A 22827-nucleotide genomic window follows, 5' to 3' on the forward strand; every position below is an offset into this window, starting at 1 on the left:
TACATGGTACTGTAAACCTGATGGAACACTGCTGCGGATCCGCAGCGGCCAATCCGCTGCGGATCCGCAGCCAAATCCGCACCGTGTGCACATAGCCTAATTCTAAAGGTATGTGCACACGCTTTGGAAAACGCTGCGGATCCGCAGCAGTTTCCCATGAGTTTACATTTCAATGTAAACCTATGGGAAACAAAAATCGCTGTACACATGCTGCGGAAAAACTGCACGGAAACGCAGCGGTTTACATTCCGCAGCATGTCACTTCTTTCTGCGGATTCCACAGCGGTTTTACAACTGCTCCAATAGAAAATCGCAGTTGTAAAACCGCAGTGAAATGCGCAGAAAAACCGCGGTAAATCTGCCATAAATCCGCAGCGGTTTAGCACTGCGGATTTATCAAATCCGCTGCAGAAAAATCCGCAGAGGACCAGAATACGTGTGCACATACCGAAACCCTAACCCTAACCCTAACCCTACCCCTAACCCTACCCCTACCCCTACCCCTAACCCTACCCCTAACCCTACCCCTACCCCTAACCCTAACCCTACCCCTAACCCTACCCCTAACCCTAACCCTAACCCTAGTTCTAACTCCAACCTTAGTGAAAAAAAAAAAAAATTCTTTATTTTATTATTGTCCCTATCTATGGGGGACAAATGGGGGGGGTCATTTACTGTTTTTTTATTTTGACCACTGTGATAGATTATATCACAGTGATCAAAATTCACATTGGAACGAATCTGCCGGCCGGCAGATTCGGCGGGCGCACTGCGCATGCGCCCGCCATTTTGGAACATGGCGGCGCTCGGGGAAGAAGACTGACGGACCCCGCCAGGATCGGTAAGTATAAGGGGGGGAGATCAGGGCACAGGGGGGGGAGATCAGGGCACGGGGGGGCGTCGGAGCACGGGGGGGGAGGGATTGGAGCATGGGGGAGAGTGATCGGTGTGCGGGCGGGTGGATCGGTGTGCAGGGGGGGGGGGATCGGTGTGCAGGGGGGGTGGTTCGGAGCACGGGGGGGGATCGGAGTGCGGGGGGGTTTGATTGGAGCACGGGGGGGTGTGATTGGAGCACGGGGGAGCGGACAGGAGGACGGGGGAGCGGAGCACAGGACGGAGGGGAGCGGGCCACAGATCGGGGGGCTGGGGGGGCGATCGGAGGGGTGGGGTGGGGGCACATTAGTATTTCCAGCCATGGCCGATGATATTGCAGCATCGGCCATGGCTGGATTGTAATATTTCACCATTTTTTTAGGTGAAATATTACAAATCGCTCTGATTGGCAGTTTCACTTTCAACAGCCAATCAGAGCGATCGTAGCCACGAGGGGGTGAAGCCACCCCCCCTGGGCTAAACTACCACTCCCCCTGTCCCTGCAGATCGGGTGAAATGGGAGTTAACCCTTTCACCCGATCTGCAGGGACGCGATCTTTCTGTGACACAGCATATGCGTCACAGGTCGGATTGGCACCGACTTTCATGACGCATACGCTGTGTCACAGGTCGGGAAGGGGTTAAGAGTCTCCTCTTTCCTCCACTCATTACCTGTAGTAATGGCACCTGTTTAAACTTGTTATCAGTATAAAAAGACACCTGTGCACACCCTCAAACAGTCTGACTCCAAACTCCACTATGGTGAAGACCAAAGAGCTGTCAAAGGACACCAGAAACAAAATTGTAGCCCTGCACCAGGCTGGGAAGATTGAATCTGCAATAGCCAACCAGCTTGGAGTGAAGAAATCAACAGTGGGAGCAATAATTAGAAAATGGAAGACATACAAGACCACTGATAATCTCCCTCGATCTGGGGCTCCACGCAAAATCCCACCCCGTGGGGTCAGAATGATCACAAGAACGGTGAGCAAAAATCCCAGAACCACGCGGGGGGACCTAGTGAATGAACTGCAGAGAGCTGGGATCAATGTAACAAGGCCTACCATAAGTAACACACTACGCCACCATGGACTCAGATCCTGCAGTGCCAGACGTGTCCCACTGCTTAAGCCAGTACATGTCCGGGCCCATCTGAAGTTTGCTAGAGAGCATTTGGATGATCCAGAGGAGTTTGGGGAGAATGTCCTATGGTCTGATGAAACCAAACTGGAACTGTTTGGTAGAAACACAACTTGTTGTGTTTGGAGGAAAAAGAATACTGAGTTGCATCCATCAAACACCATACCTACTGTAAAGCATGGTGGTGGAAACATCATGCTTTGGGGCTGTTTCTCTGCAAAGGGGCCAGGACGACTGATCCGGGTACATGAAAGAATGAATGGGGCCATGTATCGTGAGATTTTGAGTGCAAACCTTCCATCAGCAAGGGCGTTGAAGATGAAACGTGGCTGGGTCATTCAACATGACAATGATCCAAAGCACACCGCCAGGGCAACGAAGGTGTGGCTTCGTAAGAAGCATTTCAAGGTCCTGGAGTGGCCTAGCCAGTCTCCAGATCTCAACCCTATAGAAGACCTTTGGAGGGAGTTGAAAGTCCGTGTTGCCAAGTGAAAAGCCAAAAACATCACTGCTCTAGAGGAGATCTGCATGGAGGAATGGGCCAACATACCAACAACAGTGTGTGGCAACCTTGTGAAGACTTACAGAAAACGTTTGACCTCTGTCATTGCCAACAAAGGATATATTACAAAGTATTGAGATGAAATTTTGTTTCTGACCAAATACTTATTTTCCACCATAATATGCAAATAAAATGTTAAAAAAACAGACAATGTGATTTTCTGGATTTTTTTTTCTCAGTTTGTCTCCCATAGTTGAGGTCTACCTATGATGTAAATTACAGACGCCTCTCATCTTTTTAAGTGGTGGAACTTGCACTATTGCTGACTGACTAAATACTTTTTTGCCCCACTGTATATATTATAAGAAACTTAGACTGTCAGCCCAGCCGATACATGAAAAACTTAAATACTACTGTCCCTGCTGTCCTCTGTAGCTCACTTGTTGTCATCTTCATCATCATCCTCTTCTTCTTTGTTCCTATTCATAATCTGGAAAAGAAAAACAAGCTTTCCTGCTTTATTGGGTCCCAACCGATTTCTCAATTTAGAATGAATGAGTCCAAAGGAAGAGAATATTCTTTCAACGCCTGCAGAAGAAGCTACTGCTGTTAAAAGTGAAATCATTACTTGAACAGTCTCTAAATCCAAGCGCTTAAGTGACTTCCACCAGTTTACTGGTGTGACCTTCCTTAAAATACCTTCAGCAAACATATATTTCTTGAATGGTTCCCCCTTAGCTCTGAAGTTTATAATAGTTGGCATTAAAGATGGATGATTGCTGGATACCCATGTCATAGCTAACTCCTCTTCCTCAGCACTTAGGTTTTGACCCTGATATTGGATATTGACAATATTTGCCAAAAAATGAGCTGGAGTCAGTGCTTGTCCCATTCGTTTGTTTACTGCTTGTAATTTAATTCTGTCCATGTGTAGTTCTGTTTTTAAGTGTTCACTCAGTTCCTTCCAAATTTCAAAAGCATCCGCAATAAAACAGCTATTTTTCTGTATTTTGTTTAAAGCTTGAGAGATGGGTTTCAGGAAGCTCAGCATATGTTCAACATTTCTCTTAAGCCCAATGTTGAGGATTTTGGCCGTGACAGTGCCATCTATTTTATCTCGATTTTCTTCACAAAGTGTCATCAGAATAGGCTAGTTTTTGATATACTGCTCAAAACAGTCCACCACAGAGTTCCATCTAACATCTTGTGGGAGCGTTAGCTTGGTTCCACCCATCCTTTTCAGAGCTGCTGCAGCAAAATGATTATTACGGAAGTATTTAGCAATTTCAACAACATTAGCCTTTATTTCTGGAACACTTAAGTCTTTGGCTAAGAGGTGCAGCAAATGAGCACTGCAACCATATGTTATTAGCAGCTTTGTATTCCCTCCCTGCTCTTCTAAATCTCTTCTCATCTTGGATACGTTTGCAGCATTGTCAGTGACCAAACTGCGTACTAGACATTTGAATTTTTGTTCACATGTCGTTATAGCTTTTACTGCCACTTCTTGTAAGTATTCTGCTGTGTGTGCATTTCCTGACGTATCAGTTGTTTGTGCAAGGAAGACTTTACCTTCTTCTGTTGTTATACAAGCACATACAATAGGATCATTGTGGACATTACTCCACCCATCAATACTTAGGTTAACAATTTTACCCTCCAGAGCTGTTGCACATTGCGCCATTTCTCTGTCATACACTTGATCCAGCAGTTTCCCTGCAACATCAGCTCTGCTGGGTGGACTGTATCCTGGTCTCAGTGACTGAACCATATTAATGAAATGTGGGTTCTCAGACGGAAAGAAGAGTTCGTTGCATAAATAAACTGGGCAATTTTTTCATCAATCAACTCTTTTTCTAATCTGCTAGTTCTTATCACAAACCTGGTGGTTCCAGGAGGTAAAGGTTTTTTCTTCCTTTTGGGTGATGGTGATATGTGGCTGTGGGTGTCTGATGATGATGCTGCTGCTAATGAAGCACTATCCTGGATGGATAACTCTGAAACTGTAGAACAGGATGATGGTGATCTTGGAGGTGGATAGTTTCCAGAATCCATGAATTCCCCTAAACAAAAAAAGTCAATGCTGTTATTTTATTGTTTATACAATTTCTGCTTATTGTACACAACACATCACTGCCCCTGCCCCAAAAGGAATATTTGTTTTTCTTCATAACTGTACCAAATGACAGTAACATGCAGTAATAATAAGAAATATAATTTTTCTCACACATAACAGTTCAGTCTTTAGAAATAGGATTCAATAAAAATGTTTACCAACCTGAAGATCCTGCCTGTTCAGAAGTGTTTCTTTGGTTATCTTCATCACCGCACTTCTCATGATGTTGCCTCATTCGCGCCACCAGGCCTTGCATCCCTTTGTTGCATCGTTTGCATTTTGCACGCATGCCTGCCTTACCGATAGACGAAGGAGCTTCATTAAAATATTCCCAAACTGGGTCTCTTTTACGGCCTGCTGCCATTATAAGGAAAGAATGTAATAAACCTCAGATCGTACACACAAACAGATCCAGACTTGTCTGTCTGTGGCTATGCTGCAGTATTGTGCTCAAAGTTTCACTTTCATTTTCTTGTCTGCTTGCCCTTCCTCCTCCTCACACTTAGATTCACATTCTTCTTGTGTTGTGCAGATCTATTCCACTCCAAACAATCAGAAACATATTGTCTAACTTCTTGGACTTGGCACTGAAGGGGTTGATTCTGTATTCATAGGTTTGTAGAACAATAGCATTAAGGTCTTTTTCTCAACTCTGTTCATGTTGTAACATTTTTGCCGTGAAGAAGAGGCTGGGACCTCTGCGGAGTCAAATTCAGTTTTGAGAACTGCGTAAGTAAAGCGAGCGTCTGTGATAATATAGGAGAGAAACTGCCCACAAATCCTACAGAAACCTCTGGAAGAGCATGGCATTGTGAATGTTACACATATACAGCCTTTATTCTACTGAGTTAAACAACTCCGCTTTATCTCATGATGGAAGAACCTTTTGATGGTAAAATATTTTCCTCAAAAAGCAGTTTATTGAAAAAAATCCGATTTTAAATAAAAAAAATCCGATTTAAATCAAAAAAATCCAATTTTTTTTTTTTTTTTTAAACATTGATTTTTATCCACCCTGGCTGGTACTATTTAATAACTGGATGGTCCTGCCCTGGATCACTAATAGACAGACCTATGTGCATGTACTTCTAGATGACTATTCATTCCCCTATATAATAAGCTGGGACAGCTTCCTTCACCTATTACACACCAGACTCTCTGATTCTTCATTTTATAATCTGGATGTCACGGCGATATTTCTTGATACTAATCGGGGGGCCCCTGGCACCTATAGATGGCGGACACAGATTGAAGGAGAATGACTACCAAGAAGACCTCCTACATATCCCTGGACACTAAATCACATTGACCTAATGTGCGAATATGTGGGCAAATATATACACATATAATAATTCCCTCTAGCCAGAGGTGTTTTCATCACTTGTATGTTATGATGTGATTCGTTTAGTATTTGTGTTTGATATTTGTTTAATAAAGTTATGGTTTTTATACAAAAAGAAGAGAGACAGCTGTGACCTAGTAGTGGACAACCCCTTTAATCTCTGCTCTGCATAACCTGCTACAGTGACCTCTCCTGGCAGCAAGAAGGTATGACAAGCATCACACACCCTTTCTGGATTTCCCCTCCTGTAGTAGGAATGGGCTGGTGAGTGACAGTTCTGCAATTTTCTAATCTATTTTTGTTCATCCACATCTAACGTGTGTCCATTCTCCGTCATTGTATCATCCCGGATTTGCAGGCAATAGACGCTATTTAGGATACATTCACACGTTGAATATTGGCAGCAGATTTATTTTTTTTCTGCTACAAAAGCCAAAGTGTTGGCAGGAAATAACGCTGCGTAAAAATTAATTTAAAAAACAAACAAACCTGTCTATTATTTGTGGGGAAATCTATTTTTTGTTTTCTAAATGAAAGTGTATTAATACATCAGTGGGGGAAAAAAAACATGACCTTTTTTTTTTTTTTTTTATCTTGCAGCTTTGAAGTCGGAGACGAATGTATCTGCGTTGAATCATCGGTGGAAATCTACAGCGGCAGCTGCTGCAGCGACCCAGGGCGTAGAGGCGAAGGAACGCGTGCACCCTGATAAGAGGTACGCACCACACTCCTGCCATGGGTGTGACATCTGCTCGGCCACAATCCAACTGCTGTGGGGTTTCCTAAATAAATAAATTAAAAAAAAAAAAAATATATATATATATATTTACATATATTTACACCCTCTCTGTCACAATTAATGTTGGTTACTGGTATATTTACATGGTGTCAGCTTTTATTTTTTGCAATAAATGTGTGAAATTCAATGCAGATCTGCTATAAATGTGTATGCAATGTGGGGGAGAGTTTGCCCTTATTGTAAAGCTAAGTTTACGCTAGGCTTTTTTTTTTTTTTTTTTTTTTTTTTTTTCTTCCAGCATCTTTTATGTCGTTTTTTTTTTTTTTTTTTCTCAATGCAAATTTTCAGCACCGTTTAGAATACCAGCAAACCTTATGAGAGTGTATAAAACTCATGCACACACATTGGTGTTTTTTTGTCATCAGTATTGTGTGCTTTGCATTATTTATTTATTTATTTTTTTTATATGGAGCATGTCGCGAAAAACGCTGCAAAAAAAAAAAATCACCAAAAACGCAGGTATCAGGTTTTGCTGCAGGGTTTTTGTTTTTCGTTTTCTTTTTTTTTTTTTTGCCAAAACCTGATTCTATGGAATAGAACTTTTTTAGCAGGCACATAAGGCAAATATAGCATGCAAAAACCAGACAAATGCAATAAAAAACAAACAAACAGGAAAATGTGCTGCTTTCATGCCAAGAAGTCAGGTTTTGCTGCAGAAAAAAACCGCCTAGTGTGAACTTAGCCTTAAGTGGTCTATGCAGGGAACTAAAACTCTGCATAATGTCTTCCTAACAAATATATAGGAAGAGGCCATAGTCTTCTCTATAGACCGCAGCTCCCATTGTCTGGTCCCATGTCTTGAGCTGCGTTTATGATGTCATTCAGTTCACTATGAGCCATATATGTTTTTATCCAGGAAACCTAAAACCGGGATTCTGATGCTGAACATGGGTGGTCCAGAGACCCTCGATGACGTCCACGATTTCCTCCTTAGATTATTTTTAGACAAAGATCTCATGACTCTTCCAGCACAGAGGTGAATATGATACTGATACTGTAGGGTGTTACATGGTATTTTTCTCCCAAGTGCTTTGGGGGGAAAAAATAACAAAAAAGCAACAAAACAAAAAAAAAAAAGTGCCATCAGAAAATGACTTGCTGTTTAAATTGGATTTTTTTTTTTTTTGTTTAAAGTATTTACTTTTTGTGGGGTTGTGCTAGGAAGGGAACTCCCATAATATGACATACAGTATCAAAATGGAGAAAGGTTGAACTAGATAGACCTAGGTTTGTTTTTTTTTTTCAACCTATGTAACTATGAGCTACTCAGTAATAATGAAACGCCTCATTAAATAGCAATGGAAAGTATATATAAAGGGGTTGTCCACAAAACAAAAACAACCCAAAACTTCAAAAATGATAAAGAAATAGAAAGCAGACTGTACTGCCGGACCCCCGCCTCTCCTGGGTGCTGCCGCCGGCGTCCTCCCGCTAGTCTCTTGGCTTTGTCTTATGGCAGGGCAACGTTCCACCTGAGCTGAAGGAAAGTCTTCTGGCTTTTTTTTTCTTGGAACCCATACCAATCAACAAGTTATCACTAATTCTATAGATCGGTGATAACCTCTTAAGTTGGGGAATAATCCACACCTGCCTGCATCCCTGGTGGTCTGGGATAGCGGAGTGGTCAATCCCTGGTGGTCTAGAGTGGATGGACATTCACTTCCTGATGTTCTTCAGGTCTTGTATTCTGTATGTGAAGCAATCTTCTGTTTATACTTTTAGTAAACTCGGACCTTTTATTGCCAAACGCCGCACGCCAAAAATTCAAGAACAGTACCGAAAGATTGGCGGTGGGTCCCCTATTAAAAGATGGACAGAACACCAAGGACAAGGCATGGTGAAACTGCTGGATGAGCTGTCCCCCGCCACAGGTAAATGTTAGGATTTAATCCCAGCCAGGCATTGCTATTTCTATTTGTTTTGTTTTTGTTTTTTTTAAACAACTTGTTTTTTCCCCCCACTAAATAATATAATGAAAAACAGGAAGAAAGACATTATTTTCTGGGGGGGGGGGGGATGCAATTTCACCATTGTTGCTTGGGTTTCATTTTTATTGCAAACACTATGCGGTAAAAATAACCCTATCCTGCAAGACCGTAGATAGATAAAACAAATTATTTTTTTTTCCCTTTTTTAATGCACTTTTTTCAGTATCCGCTGTGTGGGATAAATGAATGGATCCTTTACAACCATGGCAATACCAATTTATATTTAGTTGTGACTTTTTTGCCTATTTATCTATTTGTTTATTTATTTTAAAATGGGCTAAAGATATTTCTACATTTGGCCCAGGACCTTTTAAATAGTCGTTAGTTAAGATCATTCACACTCGTGTTTGTGTGTGTGTGTGTATTCTCAGCAGAGAGAGGAATAAGATGTAACCAGACACCCCTGGGCTGGTTTATACCTTGTGGGGACTTATAAGGATTGAGCATGTTGAATATCAACATGCCCAATCCTGTGTGTGTTTATTTTTTTTTTTTTTGTCCCCCTCCCCCAAAGTCTGCCTATTCACAGGTCTGACAGACCCTTCAGGCGTTGTGACCCCATGTGTATGGATGTCTGTCATCCACAGCACCATGTCTTTGTAGTTATCTCTCCTGAGCTGTTACTGGACTTGTCGGGCGTATAACAGATGGGTTACACAATAGGGCGGTGTTCACATGCGGGGGTCGGCCTGTGCTGATTGTGATCCAGAAGTCATTTCTGCTCGCCTCATAACTTTAGACAAAAACGTATAGGTATTTCTGTTGCCGGGCGTGACTATATATATATATATATATATATATATATATATATATATATATATATATATAGAGAAAAAGCAGACCGCACCACTGCTTATGGGTATAGCGACGCCTGCTCACCTGCATCTGAAGTGATTTTATAGCCTACAACAGTGCTGGATTGAGTGATAGTAGATCAATTGACCTTTGCAGACACACCCCACGTCAAGTGCTGAGAAGTGTGTACGTGACAGATACTTTTATACCTAAGGACATAAGCCAGCGCCAGAGGAGTCTGGCAGCAGCTTATCACCTTCTTCCTACCGAGGCTTGCACAAACAGCCCATGTCGTTAAGAGGGTCGGGAGAGAGCACAGCGATCTGGACGAGCATTTAGCGGCCAGTTTTGCCTTGGGTATGGCCAGCCTGGTGGCCCGTACACCTGGTAGTGCCTATTACTCCTGACCTTGGACACACTTGACTCCCCCCCCCCCCCCCCCCCCCAAATGCTGTTCCTCCCAGCTCGCCTATGTACGTGTATTGTTGCGCGTGCATGGGTTTTTAAAGAGCAAGGGGAAAACTTATCTTCTCCGATATCAGTAGGATGGGACTTTGGAATTTCACATACCCTGTCCTTACAAATAAAATAGTCGACCAGTCCATATACGGTATTTAATTAATGTGTGATATGGATTTTGCCACCACTTTCTTTCCCCCCCCCCCCCTTTTTATGCAATGTGCCGAGATCTGATCATTTTAATGTCCTGTTTCCTTCTTGGACAGCGCCTCATAAATATTATATAGGCTTCCGTTATGTGCGTCCGCTTACCGAAGCCGCCATCGAAGAAATGGAAAGTGACGGCGTAGAGAGAGCAATCGCCTTCACGCAGTATCCCCAGTATAGCTGTTCCACTACAGGTGAGACTGAAACGTTTTGCCTCCACTCAGCAGTTCGTTTTTTCTCCACCTTCGGAAAGCCAGGTAAAAGAGGGAAATTAAAAAAAAAAAAAAAAAAGTTTGCATACCTGGGACCTTAATTCCACCTCCGGCTGCCATAAAAGCCCATCGTCACCCCATGAACTTGTGTTGGGGTGCTGACGGTATGAAACGCCTTAGATGCTGCGGGTGCTGTTGACTTCTACATCCAAGGGGGTTAATTGTTGGGTGATATTTGTTGGCACGGGCACCGCTATTGCTACCGTAAGATTTATGGAGCAATGTGTGGACCACCATGAGGTGTGGACCAGATAATCTTCATGATTTTCTCAAAAAAAAAGTTTTCTATTTCTTCTCTGTTCAGGGAGCAGCCTCAATGCAATATATCGATACTACAAATCGAAAGGTGCAGATCCAACTATGAAGTGGAGTCTTATCGACAGATGGCCGACGCATCCGCTTCTGGTCCAGGTGAAAAGAACACGGGGAGGATTGTTGTATTTGGCCTTTGGTAACTGGAGAATCTGATATTTATTGATTGATTTATTTATTTTACCCCCCCATTAAGTGTTTTGCCGATCACATCCAAAAAGAACTGAAGATGTTTCCAGAAGAAAAGAGGGCGGACGTGGTCATCCTGTTCTCTGCACACTCTTTGCCAATGTCGGTACGTAGAAATCTAGGTCATTGCCTACTTTTGTTTATTTTGGTGTTTTTTTTTTTTTTTTTTTTTACATTTTTATTTATTTAGATTTGTTTATTTTTTGTTTTTAATTCTTTTTATCAGACTGATTTCTATAGATATACTTTTTTTTTTTTTTTATACTTATTTCCAGTCATAAGAAATTGATGATGTATTCTTAAGATACGTCATCAGTATCGGAACAATGGGGGTCCGACGCTCGACATCCCCACTGATCAGTCGTTATAGACTTTGGCAGCTGCCAGATGTAAACGCATTGAACGGAGCGGAGCTGCGGTCCGTAGCTCCAATCAATGTAGGGGGGCTTCGTCGTTCTAAGCTGGCATTTCTTTCTTACAGGTGGTAAATCGAGGAGATCCGTACCCACAGGAAGTCGGAGCCACTGTGCAAAAAGTCATGGAGAAACTTCATTTTTCTAACCCTTACAGGCTCGTGTGGCAGTCTAAGGTAGGGGACCCGTAGTCTTCTATGCAGCCCCTTCATCACTTGTGGCTATGAATTTACCGTGTGATTCAGATTTAGCCCCAAATCCTATTATAATTCACTTTATTCTTGGATTGTTTTGCAGAAAACGCTGCTACTTAGATGTTTAGTAAAGATCCATAAGTCTGAGAAGTAAAGAATGCCTTCATCTGCCTGGTGCCGGCTCTGATTTCGGGCTGTGCACTTACTGCAGATTTTTGTATAATGTATTAATGTCAGGTGAAAGAACACAAGAAGCCTGATTGTAGGAAAGCTGTTATAAGGAAGGGCTTATCAGGCATATTGTACTATGATCTGTGCACACTAGATGGCGATCTCGCACTATAGAAATCATTGTATTTGTAGTGCTCATCTCCGTGAAGGTATGTGTGTACAGTGGCAAATGACATTATTCCATCCCCCGATGCACATTAATTGTTTTTACAGTTTTGCACAAAACAATGTAAATGGCTCTACACAACTAATATAACAATTTTTTTTTCTCTCCAAATTCTACACACAATAACACTTTTACTGACTACTGCAGCCTCAGAAATTCCACTCCTTCATGACCAGCTCCTCCGGCTGTTATAACCTGTTAGAAATGTGATTTTTATAGCCAGATATCAGCTTTGGGCAGCATTTCTGAGGAACTTTAGCCCAATCCTTGGTGCTGCAGTCGCCATCTTCACATCCCACCATAGGGTTTTTTTTGTTTTTTTTACATGGTTCAACAACTGTGATGGCCACTCCTGAATCTTCCTGGACATTTTCTCAAACCAAACCTTGGCGGACTGAGGGATGCTTGAGGTATTGTCCTGTTGGAATGTCCAAAAAACACCTATTTCACATTGACATTTTCACCGCCCTGCTTCTCTGTAGTCATAGCCGAGCTTCTGCCATGCTTCACTGTAGTCATGACCGAGCCTCCACCATGCTTCACTGAAGGTATAGTTGAGCTTCCGCCATGCTTCACCGTTAGGCAGCGTTTTATTTCCAGCAGATGCTGCCTCCTCCAGACGTACCACTGATCCATAGACTAGGTCTAGTGTTTTCTCATTGCTGCACAATATTTTTTTTTTTTGCTTATTTCTATTTTTGCCATATGTTTTGTGCTTTTGGGTCAGTAGAGGGGACTTCTTGGAGTTCAGACGTTGAGATGTTCAGCATTTAGTATCCGCCTGGTTATTGCATTAGGTGCTAGAGATGACACCTGATACACAAATGAACGGAACCTTCCTAAGAGGTTTGTTTGGTTGTTTTTTTTGTTTTTTTTTTTTGTTTTTTTGTTTTTTTCAGTGGGAGGAATGCTTTTGAGACTACAGGAGTAAAAGTGACATTCTGTGATGAGTTTGGAGAAACCGCTTGTTACATTGTTTGGTTTGTTGCAAACATCAGAAAGTTTGCACACTTTGTTAATGAACTTATTTTGCAAAGTTGTTTGAATAAAATTGAAAGCAAAACTATACAGGTTTTTCTCACAAAATTAGAATATCATCAAAAATTAAATTTATTTCAGTTCTTCAATACTTTTTCTTTTTGATACGTTTCTTCATAAAAGTGAAACTCATATAGTCATTACAGACAGACAGAGTGATCTATTTCAAGTGTTTATTTCTGTTAATGTTGATGATTATGGCTTACGGCCAATGAAAATGACTTTTGGGCTATCTCCATAAATTAGAATACTTTAGAACACAAGCTTGAAAAATGATTTTAAAATCTGAAATGCTGTCCTACTGAAATGTATGTTCAGTAAATGCACTCAATACTTGGTTGTGGCTTCTTTTGCATCAATTACTGCATCAATGCGGCGTGGCATGGAGGCGATCAGCCTGTGGCACTGCTGAGGGGTTATGGAAGCCCAGGTTGCTTTGATAGCAGCCTTCAGCTCGTCTGCATTGTTGGGTCCGGTGTCTCTCATCTTCCTCTTGACAATATTCCATAGATTCTCTATGGGGTTATGGTCAGGCGAGTTTGCTGCCAATCAAGCACAGTGATACTGTTTGTAAACCAGGTATTGGTACTTTTGGCAGTGTGGACAGGTGCCAAGTCCTGCTGGAGAATGACATTTCTATCTCCAAAAAGCTTGTCGGCAGAGGGAAGCATGAATTGCTCTAAAATCTCCTTGTAGACGGCTGTGCTGACTTTAGTCTTGATAAAACACAGTGGACCTACACCAGCAGATGGAGTATTGTCAAGAGGAAGATGAGACACCAGACCCCACAATGTAGACGAGCTGAAGGCTGCTATCAAAGCAACCTGGGCTTCCATAACCCCTCAGCACTGCCACAGGCTGATCACATCCATGCCACGCCGCATTGATGCAGTAACTGATGCCAAAGGAGCTTGACCAAGTATTGAGTGCATTTACTGAACATACATTTCAGTAGGACAACATTTCAGATTTTTAAAATCATTTTTTCAAGCTGGTGTTATAAAGTATTCTAATTTACTGAGATAATGACTTTTGTGTTTTCATTGGCTGTAAGCCATAATCATCAACATTAACTGAAATAAACACATGAAATAGATCACTCTGTCTGTAATGGCTCTTTCAAGAAATGAAATAAATTAACTTTTTGATGATATTCTAATCTTGTGAGATGCAACTGTATGTGCCTATAGCTAGTACTAAGGGTTAGAGTTATGTGCTTGGCGTCCAGCTGAAAAGAACATTGTAAGGAAGGCCATGTGTACTAGCTGGCTTTTCTCTGCTGCTCCCAAATGTCCTTTTCAGTGGGATGCCAGACCCAGTGTACAGACCATAGACGGCTGATGGTGGGCACTAAGAGCTCTATTAGGAATCTTCTAGATAGATATGTACATTAATGTCTTAAAGAAATATGTACTAATGGTAGAGGGAATGGAAGTTGTGATAAAATTAAGCATCCCGCATCCTTTCTCAATCTGTTTTCTGTGCTCTGATTTCTCAGGTTGGGCCCATGCCCTGGTTGGGTCCTTCTACAGATGAAACGATCAAGGGTCTCTGTGAGAAAGGGAAGAAAAATATTTTACTCGTGCCCATAGCCTTCACCAGCGACCATATTGAAACTCTGTATGAGCTGGATATTGAATATGCCGAGCATCTGGGTAAAGAGGTAACGTGATGTCTGAACTTTAATGTAAACTTTTAGCGTTTCATGTACTCTGCAGTGACGTTGTAAAGCGTCACTATGTGGTACATCAGCTGGCTGTCAGGCACATCTGGACTCTCCATCGAGAAGGCAGAGACGGTTTATTACCACCTCTGCTTTCCCAACTGCTGAACAAGCGCTCTGTATACAGTGAAGGAAGCGCTAATGGCCTTTGCTCCTTCGGTCACAGTGGTTTGTGATTACTGGGTGTAGGGAGAGAGCAGGAGCTTCTTGATCCCAGGAGACCCTGTCAGCTCTGCTATGCAGCCAGGAGGCTGAATTTCCAATGTAACTGGGACTAATATACCAGTCCCAGTTACAGGGGAAATCAGATTGCAGATTTAAAGCATTTAAATGTTGAAATCCCCCAACTCAACCCCTTTTTTCCTGCATGTCATTTATGACTTTAAAGGGGGATAACAATGTGTGCAATATATAAAAATAGGAAAAAGCCACTGCAAATCCGCTTTTACTAGCTCCACCCCCAGCAAGAGGGAAAAAGTTTGTGTTTTTTTTTTTTTTTTTTTTTTCTTCCAACGATCTTGCCACAAAAATTGGGCTCTACATGTCATTAAAAAAAAAAGCAAAAATTATTTTAATCCCTTCATTCCGCAGCTCTCTTTTTCGTTTTTGCGTTTCTGGTTTTCACTCCCCTTTTTCCCAGAGCCGTAACTTTTTAAAAAAATTTTCGTCAATATTGCCATGTGAGAGCTTGGTTTTTGCGGGACGAGTTGTACTTTCGAACGACACCATTGGTTTTTACCATGTCCTGTTCTCTAAAATAGGAAGATAAATCCAAGTGCAGTGAAATTGTAAAAAAAAAAGTGCAATCCCACAACTGTTTTGGGGATTTTTTTTTTTTTTCACTAAATGCTAAAACTGACCTGCAGTCATGATTCTCCAGGTCATTACGAGTTCATAGACACCAAACATGTCTAGGTTGTTTTCTATTTAAGTAGTGGAAAAAATATCCAACGTTTGTTAGAAAAAAAAATTGTGTCATTTTCCGAGACCCGTATCGTCATCATTTTTCGTGATCTGGGGCTGGGTGAGGGCTTATTTTTTGCGTGCTGAGCTGATGTTTTTAATGATGCAATAACGGGCGATCAAAAGATCGTATCGACACCAAAATGGCATCTTAATTGCAATGTAAAAACGTAATTCTGGCGTTTTTAACTTTTTTTTTTTTTTTTTTTTGCTAAGCAGTTTAATTATTAATTATTTTTATATCTTAATGGATCGGGTGATTCTGAACGTGGCAATACCGAATATGTGCATTTAAAAAAATTAAATAAAAGTTTTATTTTGAATGGGGGGTCATTTGAACTTTTAGATTTTTTTTATTTTTCTTTTTTTTTAAATATTTTTGAAAACATTTTTTTTCTATTGGGAAAAATTATCCATGGGAGACTAGAAGCTGCAAACTTCTGATTTCCTCTGCTACACACAGGCGATGATCAGATCGCCTGTGTGTAGCAGAAATGATCACTTGCTATGAACGCCAACCGCTGGGTGGTGCTCCTAGCAATCCGGCAATGACCACCACAGGTCTCCTGCAGACCCCGGGTTGTTATGCCAACCCAGCGACAGCTTGTACAGTGAATTTCTATCATCATTTTTTGAATATTGATCAACGCATCAGCAAAAAAATAAAATACATTTTTGCTGTGGCTGAAATTCCGAAAAAGGGGGGAGGGGGTAATCTGGTTTTATTAAAGAAAAGTTATTGCCGCCATCGAGCCCCTCTAAAGTTTTCCTTCAAGTAATGATCTGTGTATGTCACAGAATTTTCATTAAAGGGGTTCTCCGAGGATGTGATAAAAAAAAAAAAAAGTCCACTGTCACATATTCGTCATACATGGACACCAGGGGGCCTATGACTATGATGTATTCTAAAAATCTAATATTATAAAAAATATGCAGCTAATGAATTCTTTTGAGAACTGCTATTAGAAGTGGCAATAAAAAAAACAAAACATCAAATTATAAAAAATTAGAGGAGCAAGATAAACCGACTACAAACTAAAGTGTGTCTATACAAATGCACAGAGCATGGGAAACAAACATGGTGAATTGGAACTGCTGACGCAGGAAGAGCGATATGATGTCATGGGCGTAACTGAAACTTTGTGGGATGCTGCACATGATTGGAATACAAAACTTGAAGACTACAACTTATTTATTAGAAACAAGATTAACAAGAGGGGAGGACGTGTTGTATTGTATGTTAGGAAAACCTTTATCTCCACAGAGATCCAAGCTTCAGAGACTGGTAGCTCTGTAGAAACTGTTTGGGCAAGAATGCAAGGAAAGAATAGAAAGGACACTACTGTAGGTGTTTACTATAGGCCACCTGGACAGACTGAAGATATAGATGAACACCGTTTAAATCAGATGCCTCTGTTCTCAAAAAGTATGACATAGTGATCATGGGCGTTTTTAACTATCCAGATAGTTGTTGGGAATTTCTCTCAGGCAAAAGTAATGGGTCCAGAGAATTCTCATCTTTTCTTGCTGACAACTTTATCTTTGAAAAGGTAGAAGAGCGAATAAGAGGATCTGCAATCTTGGACCTAATTCTTACAAACAGAGAGGAAATGATTTGGCAAGTAAGACTCAGACTTTAAATGGACTCTGTCACCTGAATTTGGAGGGAACAATTTTCAGCCATAGAGGCGGGGTTTTCGGGTGTTTGATTCACCCTTTCCTTACCCGCTGGCTGCAATATTGCATTGAAGTTCATTCTCTGTCCTCCGTAGTACATGCCTGCACAAGGCAAGATTGCCTTGCGCAGGCGTGTACTATGGAGGACAGAGAATGAACTTCAATCAAATATTGCAGCCAGCATGCAGCCAGCGGGTTAGGAAAGGGTGAATGAAACACCCGAAAACCCCGCCTCTATGGCTGAAAATTGTTCCCTCCAAATTCAGGTGACAGTCCCTTTAAGGTTGGACTTCAGAAAGGCAGATCGTAATGGACTCAGAAAGAGAGAGGTCGAATGTCAAATGTCCAAGAAGGATGGGAAATTTTGCTAAATGAAATTATTACTACACAGTCAGTAACTATCAGGTAAATAAGGAAGATGAATTTAAAGCATTTAAAGAGACCAGGGTGGATGAGCACTTTTTACAAAGGGAAAAAAAGAAATGTTTGGAAAGAGGGGGCATATCTAAAGAAGAATATAATACTGTCTGCATGGAATGTAGGGCAAGAGTTAGAAGAGCTAAAGCCAGTAATGAAGTGAGGCTGGCAAGGGAGACCAATAGCCGTAAAAAAAAGTATTCGGGGGGGCATGTCAAAAACAAAACAAAAGTCAAAGATGCTATAGGATTTTTACAGGATGAAAATGGTGGTGGTCAAAAATCATGCTGAGAAGGCCAAACTTTTAAATTCTTAGTTTGCATCTGTGTTCTCTAAGCAATTGTAACATCAACTGATCCACACTAGCCATAAACAAAGAGATGGTGAGGGAACACTTAGTTAACCCCTTCCCGACCAGTGACACAGCGTATGCGTCATGAAAGTCGGTGCCAATCCGACCTGTGACGCATATGCTGTGTCACAGAAAGATCGCGTCCCTGCAGGCCGGGTGAAAGGGTTAACTCCAATTTCACCCGGCCTGCAGGGACAGGGGGAGTGGTAGTTTAGCCCAGGGGGGGTGGCTTCACCCCCTCCCCCCCCCCCCCGTGGCTACGATCGCTCTGATTGGCAGTTTCACTTTCAACAGCCAATCAGAGTGATTTGTAATATGTCACCTAAAAAACTGGTGAAATATTACAATCCAGCCATGGCCGATGCTGCAATATCATCGGCCATGGCTGGAAACACTTATGTGCCCCCACCCCACCGATCGCCCCCCCAGCCCCCCGATCTGTGGTCCGCTCCCCTCCGTCCTCCTGTCCGCTCCCCCGTCCTCCTGTCCGCTCCCCCCGTGCTCCAATCATACCCTCCGTGCTCCAATCACACCCCCCGTGCTCTAGTCAAACCCCCCCGCACTCCGATCCCACCCCGCACAGCGATTTTTTCCCCCCCCCCGTGCTCCGATCCACCCCCCTGCACAGCGATCCCCCACCCCGTGCTCCAATCCACCCCCCCCCCCCGTGTTCCGATCCACCCCCCCATGCTCCGATCCACCCCCCCGTGCTCCGACGCACAACCCCCCCCCCCCCCCCCCGTGCCCTGATCTCCCCCCCCCCCCCCCTTATACTTACCTGGCCTCCCGGGATCCGTCCGTCTTCTTTCCTGGGCGCCGCCATCTTCCAAAATGGCGGGCGCATGTGCAGTGCGCCCGCCGAATCTGCCGGCCGGCAGATTCGTTCCAGAGTGAGTTTTGATCACTGAGATAGGTTATATCTCAGTGATCAAAATAAAAAAAATAGTAAATGTCACCCCCATAGGTAGGGACAATAAAAAAAAATATATATATATATTTTTTTCCACTAAGGTTGGGGTAAGAACTAGGGGTAGGGGTAGGGTTAGGGTTAGAGTTTCGGTATGTGCACACGTATTCTGTTCCTCTGCGGATTTTTCCGCTGCGGATTTGATAAATCCGCAGTGCTAAACCGCTGCGGATTTACCGCGTTTTTTCTGCGCATTTCGCTGCGGTTTTACAACTGCAGTTTACTTTTGGAGCAGTTGTAAAACCGCTGCGGAATCCGCACAAAGAAGTGACATGCTGCGGAATGTAAACCGCTGCGTTTCCGTGCAGTTTTTCTGCAGCATGTGCACAGCGATTTTTGTTTCCCATAGGTTTACATTGAACTGTAAACTCATGGGAAACTGCTGCGGATCCGCAGCATTTTCCGCAGCGTGTGCACATACCTTTAGAATTAGGCTATGTGCACACGGTGCGGATTTGGTTGCGGATCCGCAGCGGATTGGCCTTTGCGGATCCGCAGCAGTGTTCCATCAGGTTTACAGTACCATGTAAACCTATGGAAAACCAAATCCGCTGTGCCCGTGGTGCGGAAAATACCACGCGGAAATGCTGCGATGTATTTTCTGCAGCATGTCAATTCTTTGTGCGGATTCCGCAGCGTTTTACACCTGTTCCTCAATAGGAATCCACAGGTGAAATCCGCACAAAAAAACACTGGAAATCCACGGTAAATCCGCAGGTAAAACGCAGTGCCCTTTACCCGCGGATTTTTCAAAAATGATGCTGAAAAATCTCACACGAATCCGCAACGTGGGCACATAGCCTTAGGGTTAGGGTTGGAATTAGGGTTGTGATTAGGGTTGTGATTAGGGTTATGGCTACAGTTGGGATTAGGGTTAGGGGTGTGGGGGATTAGTGTTGGAGTTAGAATTGAGGGGTTACCACTGTTTAGGCACATCAGGGGTCTCCAAACGCAACATGGCGCCACCATTGATTCCAGCCAATCTTGTATTCATAAAGTCAAATGGTGCTCCCTCAATTCCGAGCCCCGATGTGTGCCCAAACAGTGGTTTACCCCCACATATGGGGTACCAGCATACTCAGTACAAACTGCGCAACAATTACTGGGGTCCAATTTCTCCTGTTACCCTTGTGAAAATAAAAAAATGCTTGCTAAAACATCATTTTTGAGGAAAGAAAAATTATTTTTTATTTTCACGGCTCTGCGTTGTAAACGTCTGTGAAGCACTTGGGGGTTCAAAGTGCTCACCACACATCTAGATAAGTTCCTTGGGGGGTCTAGTTTCTAAAATGGGGTCACTTGTGGGGGTTTCTACTGTTTAGGCACACCAGGGGCTCTGCAAACGCAACGTGACGTCCGCAGACCATTCCATCAAAGTCTGCATTTCAAAAGTCACTACTTCACTTCCGAGCCCCGGCATGTGCCCAAACAGTAGTTTACCCCCACATATGGGGTATCAGCGTACTCACGAGAAACTGGACAACAACTTTTGGGGTAAAATTTCTCCTGTTACCTTTGGGAAAATAAAAAATTGCAGGCTAAAAGATCATTTTTGAGAAAATAATTTTTTATTTTTATTTTCATGGCTCTGCGTTATAAACTTCTGTGAAGCACTTGGGGGTTCAAAGTCCTCACCACACATATAGATTAGTTCCTTTGGGGGTCTAGTTTCCAAAATGGGGTCATTTGTGGGGGATCTCCAATGTTTAGGCATACAGGGGCTCTCCAAACGTGACATGGTGTCCGCTAATGATTGGAGCTAATTTTCCATTTAAAAAGCCAAATGGCATGCCTTCCCTTCCGAGCCCTGCCGTGCGCCCAAACAGTGGTTTACCCCCACATATGGGGTATCAGCGTACTCAGGACAAACTGGACTGCAACATTTGGGGTCCAATTTCTCCTATTACCCTTGGCAAAATAGGAAATTCCAGGCTAAAAAATCATTTTTGAGGAAAGAAAAATTATTTTTTATTTTCATGGCTCTGCGTTATAAACTTCTGTGAAGCACCTGGGGGTTTAAAGTGCTCAATATGCATCTAGATAAGTTCCTTGGGGGTCTAGTTTCCAAAATGGGGTCACTTGTGGGGGAGCTCCAATGTTTAGGCACACAGGGGCTCTCCAAACGCGACATGGTGTCCACTAACAATTGGAGCTAATTTTCTATTCAAAAAGTCAAATGGCACGCCTTCCCTTCAGAGCCCTGCCGTGTGCCCAAACAGTGGTTTACCCCCACATATGAGGTATCGGCGTACTCGGGAGAAATTACCCAACAAATTTTATGATCCATTTTATCCTACTGCCCATGTGAAAATGAAAAAATTGAGGCAAAAATAATTTTTTTGTGAAAAAAAAAGTACTTTTTCATTTTTACAGATCAATTTGTGAAGCACCTGGGGGTTCAAAGTGCTCACTATGCATCTAGATACGTTCCTTGGGGCGTCTAGTTTCCAAAATGGGGTCACTTGTGGGGGAGCTCCAATTTTTAGGCACACGGGGGGCTCTCCAAACGTGACATGGTGTCCGCTAAAGAGTAGAGCCAATTTTTCATTCAAAAAGTCAAATGGCGCTCCTTCCCTTCCAAGCCCTGCCGTGCGCCCAAACAGTGGTTTACCCCCACATATGAGGTATCAGTGTACTCAGGACAAATTTGACAACAACTTTCGTTGTTCAGTTTCTCCTTTTACCATTGGGAAAATAAAAAAATTGTTGCTAAAACATATGTTCATTTTTTCCTTCCATGTTGCTTCTGCTGCTGTGAAGCACCTGAAGGGTTAATAAACTTCTTGAATGTGGTTTTGAGTACCTTGAGGGGTGCAGTTTTTAGAATGGTGTCACTTTTGGGTATTTTCAGCCATATAGACCCCTCAAACTGACTTCAAATGTGAGGTGGTCCCTAAAAAAAATGGTTTTGTAAATTTCGTTGTAAAAATGAGAAATCGCTGGTCAAATTTTAACCCTTATAACTTCCTAGCAAAAAAAAATTTTGTTTCCAAAATTGTTCTGATGTAAAATATACATGTGGGAAATGTTATTTATTAACTATTTTGTGTCACATAACTCTCTGGTTTAACAGAATAAAAATTCAAAATGTGAAAATTGCGAAATTTTCAAAATTTTTGCCAAATTTCCATTTTTATCACAAATAAACGCAGAATTTATTGACCTAAATTTACCACTAACATGAAGCCCAATATGTCACGAAAAAACAATCTCAGAACCGCTAGGATCCGTTGAAGCGTTCCTGAGTTATTACCTCATAAAGGGACACTGGTCAGAATTGCAAAAAACGGCAAGGTCTTTAAGGTCAAAATAGGCTGGGTCATGAAGGGGTTAATTTAAATGAATTTAAAACTCGTGGTCCAGATGAATTACATCCTAGGGTACTGAAAGAGTGGGCAGAGAAAATTGCAGAACCACTAGCCAGAATTTTTGAAAAATACTGGAGAACAGGGGAATCCCAGAAGATTGGAGAATGACAAATGTTTTCCCTAGGAAATAGGAAAGAAGATGGAGTCAGGAAATTATAGGCCAGTGAGCCTTACTTCTATACCAGGAAAGATCTTTGAACAAATTATTAAACCGCTTGTATGTAAGTACTTGGATACAAATATAGTAATTAACCAGAGCCAGCATGGGTTTGTAGCAAACCATTCATTCCACACTAATCTAATTTCCTTCTGATTTTTCTATGA

General features: G+C 42.3%; 1 protein-coding gene across 2 annotated transcripts in view; it reads left to right on the forward strand.

Annotated features, from left to right (window-relative positions):
* Positions 1–22827, forward strand: part of FECH (ferrochelatase) — a 53908-nt gene that overhangs the window by 25497 nt on the left and 5584 nt on the right. The window contains exons 1-9 of one of the 2 annotated variants that reach the window (XM_069746031.1): positions 6090–6237; positions 6574–6688; positions 7629–7748; positions 8495–8643; positions 10281–10415; positions 10798–10904; positions 11002–11100; positions 11476–11583; positions 14535–14699. In XM_069746031.1, the coding sequence (XP_069602132.1) occupies positions 7651–7748; positions 8495–8643; positions 10281–10415; positions 10798–10904; positions 11002–11100; positions 11476–11583; positions 14535–14699 (861 nt within the window). In that variant the 5' untranslated portion in view covers positions 6090–6237; positions 6574–6688; positions 7629–7650. Of the gene's footprint in view, positions 1–6089; positions 6238–6573; positions 6689–7628; positions 7749–8494; positions 8644–10280; positions 10416–10797; positions 10905–11001; positions 11101–11475; positions 11584–14534; positions 14700–22827 lie in introns of those variants that run through there. The other variant, XM_069746030.1, reaches the window with a different exon arrangement.

This window comes from Ranitomeya imitator, chromosome 1 (genome assembly GCF_032444005.1).
Source record: "Ranitomeya imitator isolate aRanImi1 chromosome 1, aRanImi1.pri, whole genome shotgun sequence".
Classification (NCBI taxonomy): domain Eukaryota; kingdom Metazoa; phylum Chordata; class Amphibia; order Anura; family Dendrobatidae; genus Ranitomeya; species Ranitomeya imitator.